General features: G+C 37.7%; 1 protein-coding gene across 4 annotated transcripts in view; it reads right to left on the reverse strand.

Moving 5' to 3' along the window:
* PRKDC (protein kinase, DNA-activated, catalytic subunit) overlaps positions 1-24601 on the reverse strand; it is a 254337-nt gene that overhangs the window by 220473 nt on the left and 9263 nt on the right. For 3 of the 4 annotated variants that reach the window (XM_032421989.1, XM_032421990.1, XM_032421987.1), the window contains exons 8-21: positions 21982-22037; positions 21868-21898; positions 21215-21372; positions 17626-17772; positions 15694-15858; positions 15063-15231; positions 14701-14750; positions 13948-14073; positions 12500-12652; positions 10650-10765; positions 10160-10319; positions 9346-9432; positions 8786-8905; positions 8214-8373 (exon numbers count right to left, since the gene is read on the reverse strand). In XM_032421989.1, the coding sequence (XP_032277880.1) occupies positions 8214-8373; positions 8786-8905; positions 9346-9432; positions 10160-10319; positions 10650-10765; positions 12500-12652; positions 13948-14073; positions 14701-14750; positions 15063-15231; positions 15694-15858; positions 17626-17772; positions 21215-21372; positions 21868-21898; positions 21982-22037 (1698 nt within the window). The remainder of the gene's footprint in view (positions 1-8213; positions 8374-8785; positions 8906-9345; positions 9433-10159; positions 10320-10649; positions 10766-12499; positions 12653-13947; positions 14074-14700; positions 14751-15062; positions 15232-15693; positions 15859-17625; positions 17773-21214; positions 21373-21867; positions 21899-21981; positions 22038-24601) is intronic. The other variant, XM_032421988.1, reaches the window with a different exon arrangement.

The following is a 24601-nucleotide window of genomic DNA, read 5'->3' on the forward strand; positions in this document are numbered from 1 at the left end:
GGACAGGCTGATGGAAAGGAAGCAAGTTGAGGAAAAGAGAGAAAGACAACTAATAGCCCATGAAGAAAGCCTTTGAGAATTTAATGATTCCTTGAAACAAACCAATGTCAGAATTATTGGGATTAAAAGGGCGTGGAGAGAGAGAGGGCTGGAAGGTACATTTGAGCAAATCATGGCTGAGAACTTCCCTAAACTGGGGAAGGAAACAAGCACTCATGTCCAAGAGGCAGAGAGGACCCCTCATAAAATAATAAAATAGATCAACACCCTGAAATATAATAGTGAAGCTTGCAAATCATCGAGAAAAAGAAGCTATACTGAGAGCACAGCTAAGAAGAGGAGGTTCCTTACCTACAGAGGGAGGAACATCAGAATAACATCAGACTCATCCACAGAAACCCGGCAAGCCAGAAAGGGCTGACAAGATATATTCAGGGTACTCAATGAGAAGAACATGCAGCCAAGAATACTTTATCCAGCAAGGCTGTCATTCAGAACTGAAAGAGAGAGAATATCCAGGACAGATAGAAAGTGAAGAATATGTGACCACCAAGCCAGCCCTGCAAGAATATTAAGGGGGATTCTGCATGCAAAGAGAGACCCGAAGAGTAACACAGACCAGAAGGTAACAGAGACAATCTACAGAAACAGGGACTTTACAGGCAATACAATGGCACTAAATTCGTATCTTTCAATGTTACTCTGAACGTAAATGGGCTAAATGCTCCAACCAAAAGACACAGGGTATCAGATTGGATAAAAAAGCAAGAACCATCCATATGCTGTCTACAAGAGACTCATTTTAGACCTAAAGACACTTCAGACTGAAAGTGAGGGGTTGGAGAAACATTTACCATGCTAATGGACCCCAAAAGAAAGCTGGGGTAGCAATCCTTATATCAAACAAATTAGATTTTAAACCAAAGACTATTGTAAGAGATGTAGAGGGACACTATATCATACTTAAAGGGTCTATCCAACAAGAAGATCTAACAACTATAAATATGCCAACGTGGGAGCAGCCAATTATATAAAACAATTAATAACCAAAATAAAGAAACACATTGATAATAATACATTAATAGTAGGGGACTTCAATACCCCACTCACAGCAATGGAGATCATCTAAGCAGAAGATTAACAAAGAAACAAGGGCTTTGAATGACACACTGGACCAGATGGACTTCGCTGTTATGTGTCTGTGTGTGTCTGTGTATATATATATATATACACAGACACACACAGAACGTTCCATCTTAAATCAACAAAATACTCATTCTTCTCAGTGCACATGGAACTTTCTCCAGAGTAGATCACATACTGAATCACAAATCAGGTCTAGACCGATACCAAAAGACTGAGATTATTCCCTGCAATTTTCAGACCACAATGCTTTCAAACTTGAACTCAATTTAATCACAAGAAGAAATTTAGAAGGAACTCAAACACTTGGAGGCTAAAGAGCATTCTGCTAAAGAATGAATGGGTCAACCAGGAAATTAAAGAGGAACTTAAACAATTCATGCGAACTAATGAGAATGAAAATACACTAGTTCAAAATCTATGGGATACCGCAAAGGCAGTCCTAAGACAGCAGTACATAGCAATCCAAGCCTCTCTCAAAAAATACAAATTAAAAAAAAATAAAATTTCAAATAAAAAAAAGATCTATTTTGTCCAATAGAAATACTACTACTCTGGCTTTTCTTTTTTAATTTCCAGTTGCAGAGATCTTTCCATCCCTTCACTTTCAGTCTGTATGTGTCTTTTTGTCCTTTGGTCTGACGTGAGTCATTATATGCAGCATATTGATGGGTCTTGTTTAGTTTTAGTTTTTTTAATCCATTCACCTTCTGTCTTTTGATTGAAGCATTAGTCCATTTACATTTAAAGTAATTACTGATAGGTATGTACTTATTGCCATTTTGTTCATTGTTCTCTGGTTGTGTTACAGTTCTCATTCCTTTCCTCTTCTCTTGTTCTCTTCCCTTGTGATATGATGACTTTCACTGCATATTTGCGTTCCTTTCTCTTTATTATTTGTGTATCTACTATAGGTTTTTGAGTTGTGGTTACCATGAGGTTTATAACACCCTATGTATATAGCAGTCTATTTTAAATTGATGGTCACTAGGGGCACCTAGGGGGCTCAGTTGGGTTAAGTGTCTGCCTTCAGCTCAGGCCATGATCTCAGGGTCCTGGGATTGAGCCCAACGTCAGGCTCCCAGCTCAGTGGGGAGTCTGCTTCTACCTCTCCCTCTGCCTCCTCCCGCCCACCCCCCCCAATGCTCTGTCTCACTCTCTCAAGTAAAATCTTTAAAAAAAAATTGATGGTCATTTATGATTGAACATATTCTAAAAGTAGCACATTTTTACTCCCCCCCATGTTTTTTACTCAGTATTTTTTTTAACTCAATATTTTTACATCTCTTTATTTTGCATACCTCTTAACTAATTATCATAGGTATAATTGATTTTACTACTTTTGTTTAGTGATTAATCCACTAACTTCACTATGTATTTACCTTTACTAGTGAGATTTGTATTTTTATGTATGTTCTTGTTACTAATTAATGCCCTTGCTTTTCAACTTAAAGAAGTCCCTTTAACATTTCTTGTAAGGCTGGTTTATAGTGATAAACTCCTTTAGTTTTTGTTTGTCTGGGAAACCTCTCTCTCCTTTAATTCTGAATGATAACCTCACTGGGAAGAGTATTTTTTTTTTTTTTTTAAAGATTTTATTTATTTATTTGACAGAGAGATAGAGAGAGAGCACAAGTAGGCAGAGTGGCAGGCAGAGGGAAAGGGAGAAGCAGGCCCTCCGATGAGCAGGGAGCCTGATCCGGGGCTCGATCCCAGGACCCTGGGATCATGACCCAAGCTGAAGGCAGCCACTTAACTGACTGAGCCACCCAGGCGCTCCTGGGAAGAGTATTCTTGATTGTAGTTTTTTTTTTTTTTTATCACTTTAAATATATCATGCCACTCTCTTCTGGCCTGCAAAGTTTCGGCTGAAAAATCAGCTCACAGACTTGTGGGGTTCTCCTTCTATATAATTAGTTGCTTTTCTCTTGCTGCTTTTAAGATTTTATTGTTATTTTTTTGCCATTTTAATTATGTGGCTTGCTATGGACCTCTTTGGGTTCATCTTGTTTAGAACTTTCTGTGCCTCCTGGACCTGGATGTCTATTTCCTTCCCAAGGTTAGGGAAGTTTTCAGCCATTATTTATTCAAGTAAAATTTCTGCCCCTTTGTCTACTTCTTCTGGACTCCCATAGTGCCTATGTTAGTATGCCTGATGTTGTCCCAAAGAGCCCTTATTCTTATTTTTAAAAATTCATTTTTCTTTTCCTATCATTTTCCTGTTTCATTTGAGTAATTTCCACCACCCGGTCTTCTAGATCACTGATCCATTCTTCTGTATCATCTAATCTGCTGGCTGTGAGGGCCGGCTATGACTGTTCTGGGTATACTGGTGGTGGGGCTGCCCCTGCAAGGCAGGAGCTGATGGTGGGGAGGCAGTCTTGGCTGAGGTTGCCTACAGGGTGTGGTGGGGTTGGAGCCACTTGGGGTTGGAGAGCACTGGTCCAGGCCAAAGTCACCTGCCAGTACAGTGGGGTGGGAGCCATTTTGGAGGGGTGTCTGCCAAGGTGGGCAGGTTGCACAGGGCTGGTTCACAGAGGAAAACCAGGGCAGGGTAATTGGTGCCAGCAAGACAGAGTGTCAGACCTGGCATCCATCAACACTTCCATTCCCAGAGAAAGTTCCTACATAGCTCTACCCCTCCAGCATACATTCTTAAATCAGTCAATAAATCTCCTTCACATATGGCCCAGGTGCTTTTCAAACTGCTGCCTCTGTGCTCGGTCTCAGAGTGAGTGAGTCTGTGTACGGGCCCTTTAAAAGTGCAGTCTTGGTTTCTCATAGCCTTCCAGCTCTTCCAGAATTAAGTCTCAGTGGTTTTGAAAGTCATATGTCATGGGGCTCATCTTCCTGGTACAGGTTCCCAGGGAAGGGTGCCCAATATAGGGCTTGAACCCTTTGCTCCTCAGGGAGGACCTCCACACCTATGATATTCCTCCTGCTTGTGGGTCACTGCACTGGGAGTAAGGGTCTTGGCCAGTCTTCACCTCTGCCCTTCCTGTCTCAATGTGACTTTTTATCTTTAGCTATAAAAGAGCTGTTTTGTTAGTCTCAGGTCATTCTCAGAGAGAGGTGCTCTATATGTGATTGTAGCTTCAGTGTGTCCATGGGAGGAAGTGCACTCAGGATTCTCCTACTCCACCATCTTGATCCTCCCCTGTGATTATCTTCTTTTGCTGATCCAAATTATCCCCAATTTGGCCTGTGACATTTCTCCATCATTCTTTGAACTGATGTCTCAGAAAATACAATATTCTAGGTTTATCTTGTATTTTCCCTGTTCCAAGGTGGAGCCAGTCATCTCTTCAAGGAGTACTGGTTTCTTTTAGGGTAAAATGATATTTATTTATTTATTTATTTATTTATTTATTTAAAGATTTTATTTATTTATTTGACAGAGAGAGACCAGCGAGAGAGGGAACACAAGCAGGGGGAGGGGGAGAGGGAGAAGCAGGGAGCCTGATGTGGGGCTCAATCCCAGGACCCTGGGATCATGACCTGAGCTGAAGGCAGACGCTTAACGACTGAGCCACCCAGGCGCCCCAGGGTAAAATGATATTTAGAAGCTATAATCTGGGCAATAGGTTTGCTCATTACTATTAAGGTATCACTGCTCCAAGGCAGGTCCTTTCAGTGGACTCATCTGAAATGTATGCATGTATTATATATACATACACATACACACACACACACTTTCATTTCTATTTCTACATTTACTTATCCATATATGTATGTAAATAAGTGTGTGCATGTGAGAGAAAGACAGAGAGAGAGCCAGAAAGGAAGAGAAAGAGAGAGGGGGATGGGGCGCCTGGGTGGCTCAGTTGGTTAAGCGACTGCCTTTGGCTCAGGTCATGATCCTGGAGTCCCAGGATCGAGTCCTGCATCCGGTTCCCTGCTCAGCAGGGAGTATGCTTCTCCCTCTGACCCTCCCCCCTCTCATGTGCCCTCTCTCTCAAATAAATAAATAAATCTTAAAAAAAAAAGGGGGGGGGAGGGAAAGTGGGAGGACCATGATTTCACACTTCCTATCCAATACCATAGGGTTCACTTTAGTTTTCTCTTTCTCTATTTGTAATTCCCTTCTCTAACAAAGAGAAACCTAGTTTCTATTAACCTTAATCTGCTTAACCTTCCCCATCCTGCTTTGACCCCCATGCCCAATAAGGCTATCCTAACATGTAGGCGCCCCCCCACTCTGCTCCAGCTCTGACACCCATGCAGGCTGCCCCTCAGGGCTGTCCTCCTCATGTTCCTGGGGAGCACCACTGCTACCCTAACACCTAACTTCCTCTGTACCACCTAAAGGCCTTAGGACTGAATACTCCTACTGAATACTCCTACTCTGGAGTAGGAGAATCCTGACTGCACTTCCTGCCATGGACACACCTCTTCCTTTAGGAGAGGAAGAGAACTTCAAATGACTAACTCCCACAAAGGGAAAACAGTCACTTTACAGTTAGAAAAAGATGGAGCAGAAACTCACTAACCAAATGGTCAAAATGAACGTGACTGGTAATGGCACCAATTACCAACACGATGCTGTGAGGAAACCACAGCATCAGTTATGGGTATTTCTGCCAAAATAGTACAACTGAATCCTATTATGAGAAAACATCAGACAAGCCCACATCGAAAATAAATGGCCTATAATCTAAAAATGTCAGCATCATGAGAACTAAGAAAGGCTGAAGAGCTACCCACATTCAAGGAAGCTAAGGCATTATGATTGTTAAGTGCAACACACGATCCTAGGTTGAATTCTGGACCAGGAAAAATAAAGCTATAAAAGAACTTAAATGGACAACTAAGAAATCTACATATGGATTGTAGATTAGAAAAGAATAACGTATCCATGTTATTTTCCCTGATTTTGATGATACCATGGTTATATAAAATAATGTCTTCACTCTTAAGAAATACACACTGTGGGGCACCTGGGTGGCTCAGTTGGTTAAGCAACTGACTCTTGATTTTTGACTTGGGTCGTGATCTCAGGGTCATGGGGTTGGGCCCCACGTCAGGCTCCATGCTCAGAGCGGAGTCTGCCTATCCCTCTCTTTTTGCTCCCCACCCCGCTCAAGCTCTCTCTCTCTAAAATAAATAAATAAAATCTTAAAAAAAAAAAAAAAAAAGGAAAGAAATACACATTGCAACATTTAGGCATAAATATCCATGATGCTTGCAACTTACTCACAAAGGGTTCAGAAAAAAATGTCATGTATAAATACACACACATATATTATCTTGAAATACAAGGAGAGTACATGTAATGATAAAGCAAAGGGAACAAAACCTTACCTGTGGAATCTGTGTAAAGAGTATACAGGAGTTCCTTTCACTATTAATGCAACTATCCTGAAAGTTTGATCATTTCAAATAAAACATTACTAAAAATAGTAGTTTTTAAGATTATGGATTTTCTTTTGTTATTTAATTTTACTCACTCTGTTTTTCCCTATCTTCTAATTATCTACAGTACACATATTTATGAGTAGATAAATCCTCTGCTTAAAAGAATCACAGTATCTTCCCTTATTAATTTAAAAGAAACATGGGATGCCTTGGTGGCTCAGTCGGTTAAGCGTCTGCCTTGAGTTCAGGTCATGATCCCAGGGTCCTGGGATCGAGTCCCGCATCGGGCTCCCTGCTCAGCGGGAAGCCTGCTTCTCCTTCTGCCTGCTGCTCCCCCTGCTTGTGTTCCCTCTCTCTCTCTCTGACAAATTAATAAAAATAAAATCTTTAAAAAAAAATAAACACATCATTTCCTTTTTTTTCTTAAAGATTTTATTTATTTATTTGAGAGAGAGACAGAGAGAGCACGAGTGCGGGGAGAGGCAGAGAGAGAGGAAGAGGGAGAAGCAGACTCCCTGCTAAGTGGGAAGCCTGATACAGAGCTTGATTCCAGGACCCTGAGATCATGACCTGAGCCAAAGTCAGATGCTTGACTGAGTCACCCAGGCGCCCCAAAAGAAACATAAATCTTTTCAATGAGCTGACTGACTGAACTAAATTCCAGAAAGCAAAAAGTACCATTTGCTACTAGATATATTCATTTTTAAAACTAAGTCCATGTATTTTAGTGATTTACTGAAATAACAGCAATCCTTATATAATGTTAATTTCAAAAGCCTAAGTAAGCTATAAACATTAACTAGCTTATATTTTTTTGTCTCTAAATAATGCTTGTTATTGTTAGCATTTACAGAAAAATCTCTCAAAATTGCAACTCTTCTTAAACTCTGAATATGCATCAAGGTTTTCATAAAAACCAGACTCAGTGAATAAAATGTGTCACACAACTTCCACTTAAATGTTTCCAAACCAACAAAACTTAAGTTGAACAAAAAAATGACTTACATAGATACAGTTGTACAAATTAACACTTAATTTTCCACTTAATTCACTTAATTTTTCATGACAGTAATGTTTAAATTCTTAGCAATATTTCAGTGTCTTTCTCCAATCTGAATCTTTCTTTTTGCTCCATCTAATAACAATGTTCATCTTCATTCTGGTTCAAGTAAATCTGTCTTCTGAACTCTACTACTTTTCTTGACCAGTATACTTTTGCCTGGCCAATGATTTTTTCCCTTTGAATCTTTTTCTAAACCTATATCTACTATGATAATTCTTCATAACTGGCTAATATTAGTACTTCATCAATTATATTTGGAAAACCAATAAAAATCAACAAAATGTAAAATTAGTGTTGAATTTTTATAGTTTTAATTCCCATTTAACAATTCATTTATTTATTTCAAGGCAGTGTATTAGGATTTATAAGGAGTTCATGATATTAAAGATAGAGCTCTTGCCCTTGAAGATTTATAAATCTTGGTAGGATATAAGTGAGTAAAATGAAAAACAGGTTTAATACCTCAATTATATGTCCCAATGTTATTTCTTATGTCCCAATTATACTGACTAAATTCGGGAGATAACAAAAATATCAAACTTATTTTAAATATGTTCAAATTTCAGAAATTATAAAAATACAAATAGTCCTATTGAAGTTATTACATTGCTACTTTATTTAAGATACACATCACAATTCTTCTAAACCTTACCTGATAAGGCTGAAGTTTTCAGATATCCATCAAGGCTGGGTAAAATGTCTTTATAATGGGGCTGAATTACATGTTTGCCGATGTAAACGGACCATTCTTCCAGGGCATTCAGGCCTACTTCCGCCAGTGGGGTATAGCTCAGGCCCAGTTTAAAAGCCATCTATATATTAATACAAACAGGGTAAACTGAAATGTAGGAAATTTAACATTTAAAGAAAAAACACCAATTAGTTTTGGTTTCTAATGAATAAACCCTTCTACTAACAGATATTTCTGGAGGTAAGTAGGTGCATCCCATGGCATTATTGGGAAAACAAACACCACCAGTCTATGTAGTTGGTGTTATACTGCAGACTTTCAACACATAGGTTTAATCCTCACGTCCACCTGTAAGGGAAGCTCTGAGAGGCCAAGCCAAGTATCCCAAGTCCCAAAGCTACTAAGTGGCATAACCAGGGGTGTCTGATGGGTAAGCACCTACTGTGACTGCAGTGGCAAGACCTTGATATTTCCATGTTTTCTAGAAAACATAACATCATGTGAAGAAAATGGATTTAAGATCATGCATCTACCTGCAATGCAGGAACGTAGGCTCTAATATCAAGTTCAATGATGTCATGTGGCAGGGACAGAATAAAGGTCAAACAGGAGGCCAAAAGTTCATCTTTGTATTGCTTCATTTTAACTGAAACCTTAACAAGAAAGAAGAGAAACACAGTGCTATGCACCTGACTAGAGCCTATAATTTGAAAATCAACTAAAAAATATTTACCTTATTCTCAAATATAAAAAGCGATCATGCAGCTTTTATATGACATGGCTTAATTACAAATTAAGCACTAATCTTGAGGAAAAGTTCATTTGTTGAAGTACTTAATTCTCATTATAAGAGAGCTAAAGAATCCATTAGTTTCAAGTTGAAATCATTCAAGGTGTATCATGAAAACTCAAGGGACTTTTGAAACACAATGATTTTCCTCTACCAGTGTTTCCTAATCCCTTAATCCCAATCTGGATTAAGCAAACCAATTTTTAAGTAATTAGATAATTTATGATCACTAAGATTTTTTATCAACATACTTTCCTTTTTAAATAGCCCATGATAACACTGCAAAAATCATTTAAAAGTTACCTCTTTACCAAATTTTGCAAGCAAAGCAAAGCAAGAATACTTTTCTGGATCCTCAGGAGACTGTGTCTGACCCTTCAGACCAACTCCCTGTCGAATAAAGCAGTAAATTAGTAAAGTGAACAATAATCATGGATTTGTGTGTCCTAATCTAGCACTTCTAAGGGGTGACTCCATTTTCACTTTGCCAAGGTCTTGTGCAGAGAGGAAAAAAAATTGGCTCTGACAACACTTCAGGCAGAGGACAGTGAGAAAGCATAAGATGGAAAGTGAACGGCTGGTCAAAAGCCAGAGGCCTAGCTAAATCCATTCCCCCCTTCCCCGTCTTCCAACACATACACCTATGAACCAAGAGAACTGCTCACCCTGTATTTAACCAGTTGGACCACTCATGATTGACTATAGAGTGTTAGCTATACTAATTCAGTTATTCTCAAATGTCGCTAGCCATCAGATGACCTGGGTGGTTTGTTAGCACAGACTGCTCAGCCTTGCCCCCAGAGTTTTTGATTAGATAAGCCTGCAAAGGGCATAGATTTCCCAAGTAATGCTGATACTGGTCCTAGACCACACTTTGAGAACCTCTGTTAATCTAACCTTATTAGCCAAGTGCTTGTAAATCAGAACAGGAAATGCTATTAACTTTTTTAACAGTGTCATTCAATTGCCACTCACACTATCAGTTTTTAAAAGTACGGAAAATAAGAGTTTTAAAACTGCAATATACTATAATCTTTTATAATGCCTTTATACACACTCATACAACCTAAAAAACAAAAGAATATTCAATGTCCCCACAAAAAAAAAAAAAGCTTACCTCAAAATATTTTATTTTCTTGGCATTTCTCATAGCAACAGAAAGCAATTTGTAGAAACCACTGATGAGAGGCAACCGTGTAGACTGCAAAATTAATTCATATGCAAATGAATGTACCCATGGCTTAAAAAATTCTACATGTTTCTCAGGAAGAATCTCTCTGTAAAAACAAATTAAAAGCTTAATGTAGAATTTCTTACCATATATTTTTATTTAGCTTCAAAATTATAAGGGACATAATCAAAAAGGTATATGATTCCATTATATGAACATTTTCATATTCCCTTTTTTCCCCACCTGAGCATCTTTTAAAGAGAAAAACAATGGTAATTCTAAGCTGGTATGTTTATAGATATATTTTAATGGTTCATATAAGCAATTTTAGAGTTTAAAACTATTTCATTTCATACATCTGTGTAAGTGGTTTTCCTATATTATAGCTAATAACTGGTGATTTCCACCCTTAAATAATTAGAATTTTAAAAAATACCTGCAAAATTCCACCAGGTTAAAAAAAGCTGAAAAATCTTTGGGTTTAGCAGGATGCAAGTTAGCAGCTGGATCTGAGGTCGGGATCACCCAAACACCAGTAACTTCCTTTTCATCCTTAAAAGTAGATGTACCCAAACAAACATTGTATCAAAGTGAGAAAGGTACAGATGGGTCCTCAAAATTACAACTAATACAATTTAATAAAGCTGACAGAGCTTGCAGAAAACATTAAAGAAAAGGACACATAGGAGGTTACAAAGTGAGGTGATTGGTGCAAATACAAAATATAAAGGGGGGACTATAACTTTTTGAAGCAAAAAACCTCGACAGAGGTAGAATTTCAGAACACAAAAAGTGTCAGTAATGACTTGCAGGTTTCAAGCTGAGAACCAGAGGAATAATTGACCGTGTTAAGTAACAGTAACTTACTATGAACATACTGTGCTTGTGTTATGAAACTCAGGTGGAAATGTTAAACAAGCAATTAGAAATACAGACCGGGGAGCGCCTGGGTGGCTCAGTTGGTTAAGCGGCTGACTCTTGATTTCGGCTCAGGTCATGATCTAAAGGTCCTGGGACAAAGCCCTGTGCTGGGCTCTGTGCTCAGCAGGGAGTCTGCTTGGAGATTCTCTCCCTCTGCCCCTCCCCCAATTTGCGTGCACAAGCACACTCTCTCAAATAAATAAATAAATCTTAAAAAAAAAAAGGAAAAGAAATGCAGACTGGAAGCTGTAAAAAAGGAGGGTAAGGCGGAGTATAGGCTTACTTGGGAAATGCTCACAGAGGTGACCACTGACCTCCTGGAGGTGAAGTAAAAAGATCAGGAAACAGAAGAGAGCAGAAAACAAGAAGAGAAAGAAAGTGCAAGGGAAGCCACTGAAGACAACGAAAGTGACAAAGACATGTATCCTAAAAAGCACGTTTGTTGGCTGACACAGTTCCAGGAAGCCCCTTCAGCAACTTTTTCAATGAAATTATTTTAGACATAAACAAAGCATAAAAAGTAATAGAACACACACTGGTGTTCCCATCAACTAGCATAAAAAATAGAACAATACAAATGCAATACAGTCAATGTGATAAATGGCCTTTTACTGCTTCCTTTATTTATCCTCTGCATATCCACCCCATTATCTCTTGTCTAACTTCATGGTACTGCAGTGGAAGTACACATGTACTAACATGCATAATCTAATCTAAGGGAAAAAAAAAAATCACTGGGCTGAAAAGCAAATTAGATGTTTTCCACTGGAACCCAAGCCCTTCAACACTAGTGTCATTACCATAGTGTTTTATTAAAACTTGTCCTCAGATAAGAGCAGAGCAGCTTCTAGCTGGCGGCCTTAAACCATGACTTACCTTCTATCCAGGCCAGGAAATCTGGATACAGAAAAAAGGGAAGGTGTATTCTTCATTTTCTGCCTATTGCCTATATTCTACTATCTCAAGAATACATTTAATACTTTGTACCCAGACTTTGGAGTTTCCTTAGCTATAAACAATAGGAATTCCAGGTTTCCCTACCCTACTACAAAAAGTCACCTCTACGCAAAGTAAGACTTAACTCTTTACTATTGCTAAGAAATGAGTAAAAACCTAGTAAACAACTTTTTAAAAATAAGTGGTTTCAAAATATTAAACATATAAATTACTTTTTGAACAAATATAGGAATAACATTTTCTACACACTGGGCTATTCAAATAGCAAAGTATCAATGACACACATGAATGCCACAGAAATCAATTTCCTGCAACACTCTACAAATGTGCTATTATTCCCTGGATGCTTACATACAAAGAGAGCTGGTATAAAAATGATGGAAAATTATTATTGACAAAACCTCTAACCTCGTGTCCCCCAACATTCTGTTTCTCTAGTGTAAGATCCAATTTCTCAATAATCTTCAAAACTGATTTGACAAATTCATCATATAGCAAACGATTCAGATTTTGAAAGGAGGAATTCACAAAGAGAAATGCTTCATCTGCTAAAAGAGACTCCTTTAAATAAAGAAAAATAATAAACTTCAAAATTTAATGCAAACAAGTATCAGTATAAGCATTACAATGCATATATGTATACACATAATTAGGTATTATAGAAACTTCTGTGTAAACTACAGCAGATTTACTTGGAAGTTTTCAAGCTGAAAAATGTAGACACTTTCCTAAATTACTAGGACAATATCATTTCAGTCAGATATGACCTACCCAGGCATGTAACAGATACTTACTAAGCACACAGTGGCAAACGAGAAGATTTAGGCCAATCCTTGTCAAGGCATTTATCTCACTTAGTGTGTGTGTGTGTGTGTGTGTGTGTGTGTGTGTGTAAAAACACATACGTATACTATACACATACATTATATACTTATGTTTGTGAAAATACACATGCTTATACATTTATGTATATACACAAAAATATGCATGCATGCACATATATATACACATGTAAGCATACATACATGTGAAAAAATGTATACCTATCCTTAGAATGGACTTAAAAGTATAATTTGTCATTTCTGTAAAAGTGAAAATATTCTACTATTCCAAAAACATAGACCAATTACTCTGCCTTCACTCAAATATTCTATGGAACTTGACCTCAAACTATAGGAATATCTAATGTCACATATAAGAAAGAAATATTAAGTAAAATTACTAACACTGCTATACTATTTTATCTCAATACGAAAACAACTAAAAACTCCTAAGATTTTTCACAGGATAGAAATCATCTATGGACAAAAATTGTTTTTCCTAGGCTATAATGCTTTGTCAAAGTCTATGATAAAATGGTGGCTAGAACCAGGCTTAAAGCTGACATCAGAGAAAGATCTACCAGAAACATTAAGCAGGAGGCATTATTCTAATCATAAATAATGTAAATAACTGTGTACCAATCTTCTTCACACCAACTGAATCAGTGAGATTTATCTCTTTTTAATCTTCATCTTTAACAAATAAAAAGAGAATAGCTCTCCCATGGTGACAGTACTGTTACACTTTTGTTACCTAAGAGGCTGGATCTGTTAGGAAGAATAACTTAGCATCAAAAATACTACACTGGCTACTCATGGATGAAATGAGGACTCAGCTACGGCAATTATTAAGTTTACATGAGTTGTACAATTTTGTTCTTATACCATTTTAATTTTTTATTACTCAAAGTACTTAAAAAAAAAAACCAATGGAAAAGTTAGTAAAATTTAATTCTGAAAGTCCTAAGGGTTAAACTATAGAGACTAATTAGAGGAACAACGGTACTCTCATAACTTTAAAATAGTCATTTTTACCATCATCTGGTCACAACTCAGGAGACTTCTAAAAAGATCCAAATAGTCTTTATATGTGGGCACTTTCCATCTGCCAGTTCTAACTTCCCCTGATGCACGATAATCTTCAGATTCAGACTCAACACCCTGGGCAGGAAAACAACATGCCAATATTTACTGGTGGATTCACAAAATAAGCAAGGCTGCCATTACATTCTGATTTTCAGAGTCTTCTAAGCTAAAACACCCACTAGTAGGAGACTGTAATTTGATTGAGGAAGACAGTATAGCATGAAAGGATAATAAGCAAGCTGAAAAAGAAATCATGATTTTTCTAACAGGGACTAAAATAGTGATGCAAGAACAAATATTTCAAAACAATACCCAAGGAATGTGTTATGAGTCATTTATCTCACTTTCCTACTCAGGTCAATCTTCCACCTCATCCTATTTCCTGTAACTTCGAGTAACTAAGATATGCCTTCCATGACACACCTAAGCATTTTGTCTCAAAGTTTCAAGAGAGAAAACATTCCCTTCTTATAAAAATGTGTAAATAATAGTAAAGTTACATTTAAGGATGTTCCATAACTTAGGAGAAGTTTATTCACCTGAAAAAATAGAGAGGCATTATGTCTTACACTTTTCAAAATGTGAGGCATGACTAATAACTAAAAGGCCATTTTTGTATATTTACAGAATAAAAACCCCAGTATCACTTCTAACTTTCAGTGACGAAAGACTAAATACCAAAACTTTAGATTTGGAATTTACCTTTTGAACGATCACTGGCTTAGAACATATTCTGATTAAAGCCTGATGCACTGAAAAAAGAAAATGAAAACAAAAATAAAGGAAACAACAAAAAGCAAACCATTATTTCACTGAATGTAACTATACCTCTCAATTTTTTCCTTTAAGTTTAATTTCTTCGGTTTAAAATTTTGGATTATTAAGATTCAGAAGCAAAAGGAATAAAAAAAAGGTTCAAAAAAAGGATGGGAAAGGAGGTTTTGATCCACCAAAACATGAGTTTTCCAAGGGGCATCAAAAGATATGAAAGGTATCTATATCAAACAACATGTTAAGTATTCGTCATTCATCATCATAAAAACAAGGGTGAGTTCCAAACTTACCGACCGTACTGATGCAATTCCAGAGAACTGGTCCTTTTCCCCCCAAGGCTAGGAAAACTTTCACTATGGCTTTACAACACACTGACTGCATTTTTGGACTATACTGTGGGAAACTGTCTATCTGTACCACCATGAGATGTTCCAGAACCGGAGTATACACTTCAGGAACCTATCAGAAATGGAGAGCAAACTGAAAGTTAGAGGAGGGAATAAATATATATAGGAATAATACAAATATCCAAAGTAATTACAACTCAAGTGGACACATATTAGATAAATGAAAAACCTGGCTTATATCCAATCTACTAATAAGCTGAACACTTATTGTGATTGCCTAAAAAAATCAGAGTAAAGCTGTCTGAACGATACCTAAGGTGCAATTCTATCTCAAGAAGCAATCTTAATCTTTTAGAAAGATAAAACAAGTAACAATTTTTCCTGCTTTGGATAACAAAAAGTCAACTTTCATGACAATAATTCTATTAACACAAAGTACTAACTAAAAATGTCACCTTGTTCACAATGGTGCCTGTACTAAATGCATACAATTCATATGACTCCGTGAAATTATCTGACGAACTGAGATTAAATAGTTAAGATCGTGCTCAATTTAATTAATTATTTCACTTACTGTATCAAGGTAAAGCAAGACACTTGCAATAGACTGGAGGAAACTTGGCATGTGGTAAACGTGGTCATCAACAGTGTCTATCTGGGTGAGGAACAGCTGCTTACAGCGCTGAATGAGCTCTACGTACATGAAGTCAACATCTTTTGCATTTATAACCTTGCAAGGCTTTCGGAAAGGCAAACAAAAGTCTTTATCAATCTTATCAATGTCAAAATAATGTTATTTAAGGTGTCATGTTAAGCCATGTGATAAGCTGAATATTAACAAGCTTTTTAATGGAGATGAAAATTATAAAATACAATATATCTCATAAAGATGCTTTTAAAAATAATCTGTAATTATATTCTAAATATGTATTTATACACAAAAAAATCTATTGATGGTCAGCTATTCTAGATATTGCTTAGATGGTAGCTATCAAAGACAAATGAGATGCAGTCTGCGCCCCGTGAGGTAGTCACCTAAAGGGGGAACTGAGACGTAAACTCAGAGCTGGAATAGCTACGATACCATTCTGCACACTACACCCAGAGCCATCTTTGTAACTCACAAATCTGATAATACTACTACTCAGCTTCAGATTTTTCAAAGGCTTCTTTGGACCTCAGATCTAATCTAGCTTCCCTGAGGATCTGACTAATCTTTTTAGAGTCCTCTCCCTTTTTGTCTATCATGCTCCAGCTACACTGTGAACATATTCTAACTACAGTGAACAAGTTTAAGTTGGTTAGACCATAGTGTATAAAATTGAAAATTCCATGTTCTCATTTACCTCTAAGCCTTCTCACACACTGGTTCTTCTGCTCTATATATATTCAAAGGAGCCAACAGAGACAAATGAAGATGAAAATTAAAAAGACCAAGAGAAGGAAAGATCATTTGGAAGCAAATGAGGAAATGACCAGAAATGGAATGAGTAGTGAGAGTAGAAAGCTGGGAAGAGGGGCTCTCGTACTCTGAAAAAGGGAGTAGACACTGATCGGGAGATCTGTAGAAAGAGAGGTAGGAAGTGATTTTCTCCATAAAGTAGAAGTCACAGAGATCCACTAAGAGGGAAATAACTATAGTTATTATCAATAGTCTTTTTTTTATGTTTTTTTTTTTTTTAGAGAGGGTGGGGGAGAGACGGGGGGAGGCGAGAGGGAGAGAGAGAATCTTAAGCAGGTTCCACGCCCAGCACAGAGCTTGACGTGGGGCTCCATCTCACAACCCTGAGATCATTACCTAAGCGGAAATCGAGTCAGATGCTCAACTGACTGAGCCACCCAGGCACCCCATCAATATTCTTAAATATACTTCTGTCGTAAGAACCTATTTTTTTTTTTAAGATTTTATCTATTTATTTGACAGAGAGATACACAACGAGAGAAGGAACACAAGCAGGGGGAGTGGGAGAGGGAGGAGCAGGCTTCCTGCGGAGCAGGGAGTCCAATGTAGGGCTCAATCCCAGGACCCTGGGATCATGACCTGAGCTGAAGGCAGACGCTTAACAACTGAGCCACCCAGGCGCCCCAAGAACCTCTCTTTCTAAAACACTGAGTGACATCAACTATAATTTTACTTCATAAATAATGGGCAGCATAGCACAGTAGAAAAAACACGTTGTTTCAAGTCTTCAGACTTGAATTTACGTCTTGGCTCTATAAATTATTAACTGTGTGTCCTTTGACAAGTTACTTAATTTCTCTAGGTCTCAGTTTCCTCATTTGAAAAGTGGAATAATACTCCTAAAAGCTTGTAGGAGAGTTATGAAAATTTGAGATAATACGTATTCAGAATCCTAGCACATAGTTGGCATTGAAAAAACAAGTTAACAACAAAGCAAGTAACAACAATATTGTCACAAGTGTGAGATGCTATTCAAAAATGCAATAAATTATATTCCTTTAAATGCTCAAAATGAAATAAAAAGAATAAATTAATGAGCCATACTCCTGCAAAAAGTCCATATCCACGAATTGCAATGGATAAATCTTTGCTGTTTGAATCCACGTTCCTGATGATTCCATAGAATTGCTCCATAAAGTACTGTAGCTTACTCTTATGCATTTCTGCATCTTTCGCCATCATAAAAGAAATCTGCAATTGCATAATATTTACTTTTTAGAAATATTTAATAGCAAAACAAAGGAATCTATTATAATGTAAAAAGGCTAGCAATGTTTAATTAGATATTATCAATGTGTTATAATTCCACACAATCGCTTTTATTTTTTTTAAAGATTTTATTTATTTATTTGACAGAGAAAGCAAGAGGGCACAAGCAGGAAGAGCAGCAGAAGGAGAGGGAGAAGCAGGCTCCACACCAAGCAGGGAGCCTGATGCGGGGCTCAATCCCAGCACCCCAAGATCATGACCTGAGCCAAAGGCAGACGCTTAACCATCTGAGCCACCCAGGCGCCCCCACAATCGCTTTTATTGATAAAGAACTACCGCTTCAATTTCCTTAGGCTGCACCAAATTTAGAAAAGACACTCTCTTTATTACATGTGATGCCTTTTTCCTAGAGAAAGGCACTGAAAGAGACCAGGCCAATGTAGGAAGACATGCACAAAAACCAGGTTTTGAATTTGGGCTCCCTGATGAAGCAGAAAGCATAGTTAGAGCTTGTCTGTAACTCACAGCGTGGTGTAGAGTCGTGCAGGCCCAGCGGCCAGCGAGTTCAGAATTAACAGACTCAGTGTCTCATTAGGGCAACACAAAACAGAGCTCAGGACTCACGATCAGTAAGAAAGACAAAGCATCTCATCCTTCAAAAAAAATAAGCTACAAACTGTAAAGCTTGAATTAGGTGAGGCAAGGGAAAAAAGTACTTTGAGAAGCAAGTTGATCTCCATCTACCATACTGCGACAGTAACCTAAATGCAAGAACTAATACAAATGTTCAAAAAATCATTCCTAATTTCAGCATAAAGACTGTCTACAAAGACAAGTATGGAAAGAATCTAGATAATTATCAAAGGCAGACAAAAGGTATCTACCTGTCATTGTCAACCTACCAACACATACCCTAATCCTGAATGAAACCCCATTTATTTTAGAAGAATGGGGTATCATACATACTGCCTCAAAATTTCCTTCTTCACAAGCATATCAGGAACATGTTCCTCAAGATGTTAGGAAACACCATCAACTTAATCACAGAATAGTTTTTCACTTTATGAATAAACTATAATGCTTATACATTTATAAACTGTTTCTAATTTTTTATTATTGTGCTTTCAGCAAACATCCTTTTTATACATTATTATCCAATTGTTTTCCGCATATAGTAGCAAAAAGTTGTAAACAATTATCCAACAGCAGAGGACAAATATAAATATGGACTTAAATATAATTTTATGTATCAATTATGTTGCCATTACAAATTAATCATGTAGCTCTCAATGCACTATCAGGAAAACACCCAACACAATGGAAAATCATAAAGTCACAGAAATTATGAATATTCCTTTATGTTAAGACACTGCTCTTCTTCCATCCCCATTCCTTTCCCTTGGGAAGAAAGGGAATGAAAGGAGGTAAAGGGAGAGAGAAAGGAGGAGAGAGTAAGGGACAGAGAAAGGAAGGAGGAGGTCTAGAAGCAATGCCACTAAAATGGTGATTTTTTTTCCTTAATGGTAGGATTCCAGAAGATTTTAAGTCTTCTTTGTACCCTTCTACATTTTTTTGAATTCTACGCTGCTATCCTACAATGTTTATAAGAACTTCATATAAATCTATTGAAAAATTTCTTTCCCTCAGGAGCAATGTTTAAATTTACATACAATAGTCAAAATAATAATGGAAAAAAAAGAAGCTGGAGGACATCCACCACTTAATTTCAACACTTAACATAAAGCTAGAATAATCAAGACAGTGAGGTACTGATGTAAGGACAGACAGATGAATGGAACAAAATAGAGAGTCCACCAATAAACCCTATCAATTGATTTTTGACAAAGGTACCAAGGTAAGTCACTGGGGAAAGAAAAGTCTTCAAATGATGCTCACAGCTAAAAATGGGGGATCAACTTGCAATCCTTACTTTGTACCATACACAAAAACTAATTCAAAATGGACTATAGACCTAACTGTAAATGTTAAAACTATGAACTATAAAACTTCTTGAAGAAAACTAGGAGAAAATCTCTACGACCATGAGATAGGCAAAAATTTCTTAGGCCACAGAAAGGAAGAACAAGTTGGAAAACTAGTAAACTGGACTTAAACTTTAAAACATCTGCTCTTTCAAAGATGCTGCTAAGAAAACATCTGCTTTTTCGAAGATGCCACAGAAGAGAAATTATTTGCAATATTTTTAGAAAAGGACTTGTATACAAATGATGTAGAGAACTGTCACAACTCATTTATAAAAAGACATACAACCTAATTTTAAAATAAACCAAATATCTGAATGAGTACCTCACAAAATATAAGAAGACTAGTAACTATAAGAAAAGATCATTATCAATAGTCACCATGGAAATTCAGATTATAACCACAGTAAGGTAACATCATACATCCATGAGAAGAGATAAAATTGAAAAGACCAACAACACCCTGTGTTGATGACGATGTGGGCTAACAGAAACTCCCATGCTTTGCTGGTGGGAATTAAACTGGTGGAAGCAGCTTGAAAAGAGTTCAGCAGTTTTTTTACATTTTAATATATACCTACCACATGACCCAGCAATTCCACTTCTAGGTTTTTACTCAAGAGAAGTGAAAGCATATGTCCACAAAAACACTTCGTCACAATGTTCTTAACTGTTTTATTTAAAATAGCCCCAAGCTGGAAACAACTGAAGTCCCTACAAACAGACTGTGTATATCCTTACAACGGGATACTGTCTGCGCCACAGTTCAGACAGGTCTTCATGGAATAGCTTGTAAATTTAACTACCATTTATAACATTGCTCCAAACAAAACTTTTGGTGACTCTTAAAAGAGTTTTCCATCAGAGACAACTCAACCAGTCTAATTCCATAACACCTGGCCTGAACAGCAGGTATTTCTAGACACCTCTGGATGCTCAGAGTCACAAGTACATTCCCTCTAGCCAACTGAGATGCACTTCCAAATTTGCAGGCTCAATTTGACAATCACATCCTAACTAGATGGAAAATACACAAGGGCAAATGGATTCTTCTTGTTCTCGAAGTAAGGTGGAACACAAACATCTTAACATGACAGCTGGCCCTCACCTCTCAGGAGATGTTTCCTCACCCCCACGTGGCTGCCCCTGGCTCAGAGGATCCCCGACCCCCCAGCCTTTCTTCCTTCTACCTCCTCATTGCCATTTCTCATGTCCATTAGACTCTCCCGGTCTTGCCTCTGAGGCTGTGATCAGATCTGGTATCTTCCTACCCTTCTTTCAGTCCTGCTGCCACCCATGTAGCTGATCAATAACCAAGCTTTTTAATTTAAATACTACAGAAGCTAATAGATCAACCTGTATTCATTTTTCAAATGTGCATGCACAAAACTGAAATTTAATTTTTTGCATGGAAAAAATATTTTTAAATAAAAGTTGAATACCTGTTTCAGAAAAGATTCCAGAGCTGAATGTGCAGCTTTTTTCAATTCTACATTTGTATGGCTACACCATTTTGACAGTACTTCGAATAAAGAAACGTAGTTGTCCAGAAGGCAGGTGCTAAACTGAGATGCATGCAGCGTAAATAAGCATAAGCCAGCTGCAATTGCAAAAACCATTGTATTTAAAACAGAACAACAAAAAGCAGAATAAAAAACTAAGAAAGCTTTAAGTATATGTCTATGTCAAAACTAAAACTGTTCATGAAGATCCACTATCACTATACTGTAATAACTTAGGGATTCTGATCAGAGTTCTAACACTGCCAACCTTCATTTGAATCAATGGGCCAGTGACCCCCAGAACAAATTTCGGAAGTAGGATCAGGGTTTATTTAGATAAAATCAGTATCAAACAATCTGGATCCCCTAAAAGATGTTCCAAAGTAATTTTTTTAAAATCATGTAATCTAAGCGTGACCATTTAACCAGAGTTTGCGTGCTAAAAACAAAGTCTCCAAGAGCCTCCAAATAACTATATATGAAACATCAGAGACATTATCATAAGACTCTCATTCACAGTTTAAGCAAAAGTTTACTCAAGACATTAATTTAAAAATCTGAAATAGTCCATCTTGTTAAATATACAATCTTACCTAAGGGTACCGCATATCTCTTCAGATCAATCTATTTAAAAAAAAAAAATTACCATCAGTGTTTGACAATTCCAAGTCTCAGCTATAAAAGAATTAGAGTAATATTAATCCTACCTGAGGACGAACTGCCTTTAATGCAAAATCAAAAATCTCCCTTGAAGTCTGGGGATCTGGCGAGAAAACAAAAAGGAGCCTCCGTTACAAATCCCAATAGTATCATCTAACCTCAGAAACTCTTCACAACCAACAGCTTTATTTCATACAGCTCAAATTCAGGAATCACGTCTTCTATCATTCATTTCAGCTGAAGAGCTGCAAGCTATGACTGCTGCAGTTATTACTACAGTAAAGTAAGAAAAAAATGTGTAACAAGGACATGGGTTTCAATTCCACCTCATCACTTACAAGCTCTGTTAGGTAATCTCTCAGGGCCTCAGTTTTCTTATCTATAAAAAGGGACACTATATAGCTTTTTTGAGAGTTGTATGGAGGATTATATAAGGCCAAGCACATCATCATCATCCTTGTACTGCCAGGCTTTTATTCAGCACACAGTACACCAAATTACTATGGGAATTACAAATATGAATAAAATATGATCTTTGACCTTAGTAAACTTATCACCTAAAGATAAAACAGCTATACAAGTATAATCCAAGACTCTTATCCTGACCTGACAGACACCACAATTGTTTAACTGTCTCCCACCAGTATTCACTGCAGCTGTCCAGAAATCAAGCTTTACTCATCGGTAAGTTATCTGCCTTTGTAACAGTGACTTGCAAACAGCAGAGGCTCAAGAATTGTTTGCTTTGATCGAAAGGACTGATATACATTTAAAAACAGAGCCCAACTGTCAAAGAAGATAGAGGGAAAAGGGGTCAGAGAGGGTTTAAGAGGAGAGAAACATCAGCATGTCTGTAGGATAATTCCATAAAAGAAATATTTAAAAAGCTCCTCATATCTAATATAAGGAGAGATTTCTTCTGGCTATTAAGTATTCAAGACAGGCTTTACAGATATGGCAGCACTTGAGCTGGGCCTAAAAGAATGGGAACTAATTCAAAAAAAGGCCATTCTAATACTAATAAAAAGTGACCATGTAGGCAGAGGTGTACAGACTCAAGGGCATGAGGTACTTGTCAGCACACAGTTGGTCTAGAATGGGGGGACTCAAGTGAACACAGTGAGGTGCAGGAATGCAAGGGCCTGAGCTCTCAGTAGTGGGAATGGTCATCACCTCCGTGACCCTTCCCAGGCTCTGCCTTCCACTGTCCGCTCTCCTATGTGCACCTCTGCTTTCTAGTGGACCACTCCCTCAACAAGCATGCTCTTGTATTTACTTTTTTATTGTGGTAAAATATATATAACAGAGTATTTACAGTGTTAACCCTGTGTAAGTGTAAAATTCAATGGCGTTAAATATTTACATTGTTGTGTACTCACCACCATTATCTATACCCAAAACATTTTCATCATCCCCTACAGAAAGGCTGTACCCATTAAACACTAACTCCCCTGCCCCCTAGCCCCAGGTACCCTTGATTCTACTTTCTGAACCTATAAATTTCCCTGTTCCTGCTACCTCATACAGTATTTATACCTTTGTGACTTGCTTACCTCACTTAGCATAATGTCCTCTAGTCCACATGTTGTAGCATGGGACAGTATTTCCCTCCTTTTTTAAGACCGAATAATATTCTGTTGTGTGTTTATACTACATTTGTTCATCCACTCAACTGTTGATGGACACTTGGGTTATTTCTCCCTTTTAGCTATTATGGGTAGTGTTGCTAGGAACATAAATGTACAAATTCCGGTATCTATTTCTAAAAACTCTCTCTTACCACCTTGTCTCCCTTCAGCTATACATTTCTTTGGTCTCCTCTGTTAAGATTTCTCTAAAAGGTTTTCTGCAGATAGCCTCCACTTCCTCCCTTCCATTCCACCTTGTCTTTACCCTATTAACCCTTAACCTGCTCTGTCCAGCTTGTCCTCTAACACTCAACTGAACCTGCCTGGACCCACTCTGCAGCTCTGGTGGCTTTGCATTCAGACTCCACCCAGAGCAATGCATCTTACATCCTTGCCCCAGTCTCTCTGCACCTGCTCCCCAGCTAATCTTACTCACACTCAGAGTTTCACATATTACCTGTTTGCTAAAAACTTCCAAATTTATATCTTAAAGTCTAATTTCTCCTGCAAGATCCAGTCTTACATATACAACCCCATCCTTAACATCTAAGCTGAGACACTCCATAGCATCTATGGTTAAACATGTCCAAAACAAAAAGCCAGGTTTTGCCTGAAACCTGCCCCACCCAGGTTAAACACCACTGCACCTACTTCAGCTGCTCACAGCCACATTCATGAGCAAAGTCTCTCAATCCTATGCCAAAACAAATCTCACATCCAATAGCAGTCAAGCAGACCCCTGTAAAACATCAACTACCCCATACCTATTCATCAGAGAAAAAACATGGTTTCTCAATCCATTTGAAATAAAATTCCAACTCAAAATCCCCTCACACACTGACCCCACATCCTGTGCACTCTCTCCCCAGCTCTCTGTGTGCCACTCTACTCCAGACATGCCAGTTCTCTTGAACCCTTCTGACCACTGTGCGCTGGCCAGGCTTGAGGCCTGGTACTTGCTAGTCCCTTTGCCTGGCATGCTCTTCTGAGCTCTTTCCCAGCTGTCTCCTTGCCATCCTGCAGGCCTTAGCTTCTTGTT

The sequence above is a fragment of the Phoca vitulina genome, unplaced genomic scaffold (assembly GCF_004348235.1).
Source record: "Phoca vitulina isolate PV1807 unplaced genomic scaffold, GSC_HSeal_1.0 scaffold25, whole genome shotgun sequence".
NCBI classification, from domain to species: domain Eukaryota; kingdom Metazoa; phylum Chordata; class Mammalia; order Carnivora; family Phocidae; genus Phoca; species Phoca vitulina.